General features: G+C 35.5%; 1 protein-coding gene across 1 annotated transcript in view; it reads left to right on the top strand.

Moving 5' to 3' along the window:
* Nucleotides 1-3,117, top strand: part of LOC139976397 (uncharacterized) — an 87,034-nt gene extending 83,917 nt beyond the window's left edge. Inside the window, exon 24 of the mRNA XM_071985103.1 lies at nt 1,755-3,117. Coding sequence (XP_071841204.1) covers nt 1,755-1,871 — 117 coding nt within the window. The 3' untranslated portion in view covers nt 1,872-3,117. The remainder of the gene's footprint in view (nt 1-1,754) is intronic.
* The last annotated feature ends 5,797 nt before the right edge of the window (nt 3,118-8,914 follow it).

The raw sequence follows: 8,914 nt of genomic DNA, 5'->3' as shown, positions 1-8,914 counted from the left end.
ATTCTCCACAACTACAACGGGAGAAGTTCGATTCAGCGCTATTCATAGCCGGGGAAGGTGCGCTAATCTACCGTGAAGCGGTATCGCAAGTCCCTCACGCGAGTTTGTACTAATGCTGTTCGATATACTATCCAGTTTTAGCAGTTAACATCATACAGTATACTCGCGATAAGCTTAGAGGGACGACGTTATTATTTTTTTTTTTCACTTCGCTTCTTGCATCTAACGAAACCTCCTGTTATCAGGTTTAATATTAACGATTGATATGAAAGATTAATTGTTTCGAGTAAATGTAAAACCAAATCAATATACTTTTAAACCACTTTGGCCATTTCACCGTAGGTGAAAACTGGAAAGTGAGAGTGACGTTACGCTTTGTTCATTGTGAGTTCTACGCACATTAGGCTAGTCTGGCTAGAGAACTGTTGAGCTTAATAACTGTTTAGTTTGAAAATACGCCTAATTTTCTACAAATGCCATAAAATTATGCAATCAAGGCGCCAAATACTCCTAAAATTCCCTAGAAATGTTTGGCGACAGTCCTCGGTAGTTCTACTGCATTACCATTTGTGATTACTAATCACTGATTAGGCAAATATTCTTACGCATATTTTTGCGAAAAACCCGAAGCAACTTTTTTCCCCTGACCTAATGTACTATACCTGCTAAAATATCACCTTTGCAGTAATTAAACTTACCGACTAAAGCATGTCTGATTTCCAGCGAAAACATCAATGGGACTTTAGTGTGTGGTTTTCCCACGTGTAGTAATGTCAATGGAGAAGCGCCATTGACTTACTGTGTATGATCGTTTAAACAACGTTCCATCGGAAGGTTTCCCTTGCATATGGCAAAACTTGAAGCAAACGTTCGGGATTGTGTTATCTTTTTCAATGAAATATTAAAATAAAACTGCTTATCCACTAAAGGTAATAGGCATCGGCCCGATTGTCACAGAAACTAATCGGTACTCGGTAAAGCTGATTATCATTTAACAGGTCGAACTCTAATCAAGAAATCTTTACCATAATTTGGGTTTTTGTCACACCGTAACATTGGAAAATAGTGTTGTTATAATCTACTAAAATGTGTATACTGACAATTGAAAGTTCTACATTAGCTGGTTATATTTTGAGCAAATTTATTGCTTAAAATTGCCGATAATGCAGTCAACTTTTTTATATAAGATTCTTTCCTATGACATGCAATGAATGAATGACACACACACACTTAAACCGTATACCGATCGGAGAGTTGTATAAATGCACACATTATGTGAACATATGTACTGTACTCTTAACTGTGAATATGGGGACATATGCAAGTGTCCCTCTATCATACTAAAAATTGTTTGAAGTACGTAAAGAAGACACAGTTACTATCGCTTTTCTGATATATCTGTCAATGAGTTGCATAAAAGATGCGATCCAAGTTCCATGCATTGCTATCAATCCCTCCAGTCTGCGGTGAATTTATCCTTAACGACGCATTTGCATTAAGACTTATATGTGGCTTTAAATGGAAAGTCCATCCAAGGTGGGTTTTTTGACGGTGTCCTGGTACTGTACACTTTAGGGTTATATATATATATCTATATATATATATATATATATCTATATATCTATATATATATATATCTATACCTATATCTATATCTATATATCTATATATATATATCTATATCTATATATATATATATATAGTATATATATATAGTATATATATATATATATATATATTTTTTCGGTTCATAGATATTCGAAAAGCTAATAGAAAATAGTTTCTATGAGATACCGGTATCAAGTTTGTACACACCGATGGGGCGGAGCGTTCTTTCATCTCCAATCAGACAGCCGGATGAAGGTGAATGATCCCAAATTTCGAACGAGAGGCAGGCTTTAAAATATGCAGAACTATGAAAGAATCACGTAGTACCGTATTTAAATAACAGAATAGAACCAGAGAGAACAAAAGCAAACTGACATCGTTCGTATTGAGTGTATACCGTGTTTGATTCTCGTATTTCACCGTTCTCCATACACGCTTTGCCTTATGCATTTTCAAAACCTTTAACAGCTTATATTTCAGTATAGACTAGATAGTGATGGTTAAACAATATCAGTTTAAGTTGTTTGCTGACTGTGTTCATATTCGAAGCAGAAGCAATTTCAATTATTTATTATCATCGTCATCGACATCATTAAGTGTACAACTTCTTGACATATCGGCTAACTCCCTCTCAAGAGATATAATTTGGTAATATTTGCTTTGTGTAAAACACAAATCAATATTATGGGGTTCCTGTGTCAGTGTACGCAGCGTGACCAAACAATATTTGTATCGCGCTTTGTAACTGGTTTTAAGCATGTTATGTGTGATAAATATAAAATTATTCTTCTTTCTGCAATCTGTATATAAAATTACTGTCGGTTCTTGTATTATTTTACATCGTAATAACTGTATTTTATATTTCAATCTCGTCTACTCTGTGCATTTGTTCACTGACAGTGTACTTCTTATCATACACATTTAATTATAATTATGATGCGATGAAAATATAATTAAACGTTGATTATACCTGTGTTGTACAACTTCATGTGCCGATGACCTGCATGGCTAATTGTAAAGTTGCATTAATTCTGTGATATCGGCTTGAATCAATTGGGGTATGATCTTCTTCGGGTATCTTATTGATTCTTCCAATTTATGACACTGAATATATTACTCTTTTAATATTCATGTTGGTACATGATAGAGACGTGTGTCAGAACAGTCTTGTGGTATGGTCATGTACTGGGTGGGATGATCAGCGTTGGCGTGGAAAAATTGTCGCCGCCAAAATAACGATTAATTTTTTGCTTGTTTAAATTGGGGTTTTTTTCGGTAGCATAACGTCAGTGTTTCGACATGACAAATCAATGTAAATGTTGCTTGAATAAACCCAATTGTCCAACCAAGAAAACATTTCTTTATATTTCATTGAATTGTTGGTGTTTATCTTCAAGAATAAAATGAACACATTTCAATTGATATGTAAAGTGACATGTGCAAAGTGGATGTGTCGAACGGTTCAACAGATTTAGATTCAACAAACAAGCACATGTGTAAAGTAAACATGTACATGCTCTCAACCCCAGTCCCCTTACATCTGGACTGTGACTGTGTGATCATCGTCTGGTAAGCATCACCATTCCCCTCGAAAGGGAACAGATACTAAACATAATCTTAGCTGAAAAGCATTCCAAATATAATGTATCTTTCCATGTTGTACACGACTCATGATACTATAATTCACATGCCAGACATGTCACACGTCAAAAGTTGAAAATACTCAGAATTATCTCAATTAATACAATATTCATCATTAAAGGAAATATCTTGTATCTTGGTGTTAATATCTTTGTTTTGTTTATACGTATACTACGAATAGCAGGCTTCAGCTAAGAATCCGTAAAACGTTTTAATTTGACAGTTTTGGGAAAGGTATTGTGGAATATACAGTGCCTTGGTGTGAATAGGCCTAACCATTGCTTTATGAACAATTGAAAGTTTTTACGACTCCGAGTGTGCTTTGTGTCTTATTCCTCACTCTTTTCACTGCATTATGAAAGTATATGAAACTTTTGTATGCTGACTTAGAAACACGCCTTTACGTGTGCAAAGATCATTTTGTGAATATTTTTAGTCGTTTACATATCACTAAAACAATAACACTATTAATCATATCATAAAGGAATGTAATAACGTTTATATTGTGTTATCAATAGCAACCTCCCACCACCCCATCGCATGATATCATACAAGGAAATGACATTATTGCACAAGGTTCACATATTAGTCATTACGATTAAACAGCACAATGGAAATTCCGTAATATAGGTAAAAGTGTTGTTCATGATATAACCTCATAAGCATCTGAGAACAAGCAAAACTGCTTCATATGTAAGAATAAAAAATTCGTTCTAAAAACTGAATAGTTTAGTACTTAGCGACAGGAAGTTATCTAATCTACCATAGTGAGTATTCTTCATAAATGACTGCGCATACCTTCAGTTTCTGAAAGATTGCTTTAGATCTGTTTTTATTCTTTTAGTTTCACATGGGCTTAAATTCTGATGGCAAATGGCAAGGTGACATTACTGAAATACTGAAATTGCTGACACTGTACGAGTTCGTACTTCAAAAGCAGATTGAATGATGCCATTATGGTAAATAAGTGGAAAATATTTGGCTTTTACGAGCGAAGTATACTAGTGGTGCTTCACTCTCATTACCGTCGTTTTGCATACGTCATATCATGTTCCTTTTGTTAGAATGGCTTCTTTGAGTCCTCGAAATATAATGTTATGGATCATATTTGTGCAATGTGAATGAATTAATCAAATGTGATATTATTGACCTTCCTGAATTCTTGAAATTTAAAAGGAAAAAGATGAATTAAACGTGCATATAACGTTTTCTAAGCACGTACGTTATATGGTACCTTTCATCTATTATGGTAACGAGGATTCTAAACACCACAAAAAGGCGACCAGCAAGCAACGAAACAAAACACCCCTCCCCAGCACACCAGTGTCCAACAAAGGCAGCCCCAACTGGCAAATTTCCCCCTAAAAATCTATATCGCTTCTGTTCCTCCAAATATTTTTTTTTTTTAAACAACACGGTGTAACACAGGAACAGAACAAACCGGACGGTCCATCCCATATAACTAAAAGCCCTGTTCCACCGACTTTGAACGGTCTCCTTTTACACGGTCGGTCAAACTCTGAAACAACTCCCACAAGCTTGAAACAAAGGAACAATCCCCAAAAACATGATCAGTACTCTCTAAGCTGTTACAGCCGGTCCTTGGGCACAGTCCATCACCCAATCGCCAATGGTACATGTGAACGAGGGCCGGCTGTGAGAGGTCAACAGGGGGCAACTCAATAAGAGCGGAACAAATTACACGCACCACCCTGCTTGGAGTACTACCCTGCTATGGCCTAAGAGTTGTTCTCCTGCTGCTTTTTTGGCACTTTTCCTGAAAGAGAACATTCGGGCGGATTGTCATAGACGACGACGAGTCAGCTTCAATGTCAACATTAAGTTTATTTAAGGTGATCCTAGCAGGTTAGGGTCATGTACCATAGATCCTATTGCTCAATTGACACATGCTTTTGCAATTTGCTTTCTTGCATTGCAATTGCAAAGAGATATCGTATAGTTTTAACACATTGACATAGTCCTAGATTTATCCATTTTATTAAATGTTTTCTTTTAATGGGGTTGCAATAAAAATAGATATTTAAATAATCAAACATAACCAACTAATCAACCAAGTAAACAATCAATCAATACTGTAAAATAAAAGCAAGCCTTTGTCAAAGTTAATGTACAGTAAAGGCTGTTAAACGAACTACAGTATTGATTAGATGAGCATGATTTATATTGCTCTGTATTACACAGCCTTAATTTTTATTGATGAATCTTTCTTAGATGATCAACAAAGCAGAAGGATTACCTCAAAAGGCCAAAAAAGGACATGTTTACGTCGGAACCGGGTAGTATTTTCGGAACCAGGTAGCAATCAGTTGGGCGGGTACTTGGGTTACTTGTGCAAACACTAGTTTATATCAATCTCATATCAAAGCTTTAAAGAGACTATTGCAGCGGGATCAAGACCTTTTCTGTATCATAACATGACACAAAATCTTAAAATTTTGCAAGAAAATTGGTATGTGTAGCAATTGAGATGTGAGACGTATACATCTCCCATGATCACAGAAACTGCAACAAATCAACTAATTGTATCTTAAAGATCTGTACTTACTGGCCCCATATTAAGCATGCTATCACTTTAAAAGCTTATGATATTACATTCTAGCTGTAGACTTAAAAAAAAAGTTACAAAAAAAAGCTCTGACTTCAAATTAGCCTGGAAATATATATACATCATTCTTCTTATGTTTTTCACTAGTATGTGTTCTTCTGGTACAGTTCAGTTTGCAAAGACGATGAAAAAATAAATGTTGTTAAACTGATTGATTCTGAGAGGTTCAGATCATGTCTAGCTTGGCTTGAGCATTATCTCTTGTAGAGTTGGCATGTTGAATGTTGGAACTTGGAATACAGCAAGCACACTTTAAGTTACATATAAACTCTGACAAAATGCTTTGTACTAAGTTTAACTGGAAAAGATACAAAATTTAACAATGTACTGTACCTATTTTGTCATCTATCCAACAAGATGTCAATGAAGTGTGATCTGTTTTCTCTTTGCAGTAGTTAATAGCTGCCTGCAAATGGCTAGTTTTTCTTAATCTTGGACGTAACTTCATCTACAGGTCTGAAATACAAAATAGGTGTAAGATGGATGGTCACAACTCTTCTAAGACTAAAGTAACAGTATAGGCCTAGGATATGTTATGTTACTCTATGAGTATTATACATAGATGTGACTGAGTTCAAAGACACCCTTCTCTAATCTGCACTATTTGAACAATTGTGTCTGGCCATAAATGAGTAAAAAATTGTAGACAAGTCAAGCATAGCAGGCTGGTGGGATTTATCTCCAAAAGGTAGGTTGAAGCGTGAGCATTCTCATTATGCTCCCTGTTGATTGAATATACAATCTTATATGGACTAAAATGAAGTCAATCCACTTCCATAAGTCATGCAGATTTTGATTAAACAATTGTCCAGCCTAAGCTCAAATTTATTGACAGCCAAACCTTCCAATATTTCCCTATCAAAGCATTGTTCAATTGAAATTACACAATTCACATTACACTAACAAATCAAAAACCAATTGCATTTCATCAGAAAAAGATGATGATTGAGAACTCCTTGGGTCCTTTATTCAAAGAAAATGTCCCAAGACCACGGTAGTACTTTATTGTTCAAATTGTTGAGTGGTAATGGCAGTGGTGACAGCTGCTTTGATTTGCCAGCATGATAAATGTGATACTTACTTTCTTAGTGAGGATGCATTGAATTAGTTGAATTTGCGATTGATTAGCCTACACGTAGTTTGTAAGTTGTAGGACTACCAGTACTGCAGTACCTAGTACTAGGTATCACCATTCAATACATTACACGCGCAGTAGTAACTAACTGTAATATAGTAAAGGCTTCATGATTGACGCACCCTCGTAATTGACACACCTTCAAATATTACTAGCAACGATACAGCAGGCCACCTAAACATTTTGCAGTGTAGCAGAATTACATATTTCATCAGCTTGAATCCATTTCAGCTATTTGCTGACCAAATTGTGGTTTTTCTTAAGCTTTTAACACCCTCCACCAAGTTTTGAACGTTTCTTGGTCATTTGGAATCTTACACCCTAAAAATAACCAACATTACCTCAATATGATACCACTTATCTCTGGGACTTGACCTGTCTGAGCTTAGAGGCTCAGAGCATAGCAAACTGCATACAAAGTCAATTGATGTATACTAAGGCCTCACTACACTACACTACAGTTAGCTTATCGACGAATGTGTCAATTTAGGGGTATGAAAGAACAAAGTGGCTATTCTTACGACTAGTTGTAACAATAATTCCCTTTTGCGCATACGCAGATGCTATTTTTACGACTAGGAGTACTATTTTTACGACCAGGAGTAACAATAATTTCCGGTTAGGGTTAGGGATGGATTGAGGGTTAGAGTTAGGGTTAGGGTTACCCCTACTTCATGCGCAGTTGCTTTATTTACTTTGAATTCGCATGAATTCGCCGATGTCATAAGAATAGTTTATAAATAATTGTTACAACTAGTCGTAAGAATAGCCACGGCCATGAAAGAACTTGACATGGCAGACATTTTGAGGTCAAATTCTGCTCAATTGTACAGTGCATAAGCACAGAACCCTAAATATTTAGAGATCATTACATTTCTGAGGAACTACACATATGAAAAACACATACAGTTGAGTGATTTGGATTTTTCCTTGATATACAGTACATTGTTGATCAAATCCTATAGGCTTAAGTGCGTCAATTATCCCACCATGATACTAGTAGTAGTAACACGTAAATTTAGGCTACAATTCTTTTGAACAGCAAGGAAGCCCCAAAGCCCCCTACTCATTACCTTCAAATATAAACAAGTAGCCTAATGAATGAGATAGGTACTTGTTCGGCTCGGCACACTCGATACCTCCTACCCTATAGTACCTAGCTTACTGTAGTCTTGCCTAAGGTACAGTATGCCATACAACCGGCTAATATGCAAAATTTCCATCCAATAATACTGCTGTTAGTGGCGACAAGTTTCACATAAAGTATATTGGATATTCAGGCAATGCGTAAGCCTTGGTTTCAAGTGAGCACCTTATCGGTAGTCTTTCACCGATAAAATTACAGCTAAAATGAGATACTTACGTTGCTGGATGATATACAGGATGCAATGATGTGTCTTTAATACAAATTCTGGATGTCGCTGATATATATATCCTAGTTTTCCCGTATATTGCGCGGAAAGTTGAGGTTAACATATATCCTACCTACACCGTATGCGAAAATAACGTTATATACACTGTTGAGTGAGGCTCAGATTGCACTGAAAATGCTCTTTATAGCAAGAACATACAAACAATTCTAAGTTAATTTCTGATAAATACCATCATGTTGGCTACATACGAAGAGAAATTTGTTTACACAACGCACGATACTTGAATTGGTAATGCCTCAGACTTATGTTTACCAAGAAGTTGGTAAACATATGCCCAAGGTACACATAGGCCCCAGCTACCACCCACGAATGTAAACATATGCCCGCATTCATAACTATATATATATACATATATATATATATATATATATACATATATATATATATATATATATAAATATATATATAAATATATATATAAATATATATATATATATACATATATATATATACTTATATATATGTACCCGA

This window comes from Apostichopus japonicus, chromosome 11, assembly GCF_037975245.1.
Source record: "Apostichopus japonicus isolate 1M-3 chromosome 11, ASM3797524v1, whole genome shotgun sequence".
Lineage (NCBI taxonomy): Eukaryota > Metazoa > Echinodermata > Holothuroidea > Aspidochirotida > Stichopodidae > Apostichopus > Apostichopus japonicus.
Note: the sequence above shows the minus strand (reverse complement) of the source record. Positions and strands in the feature narration are given on the sequence as shown.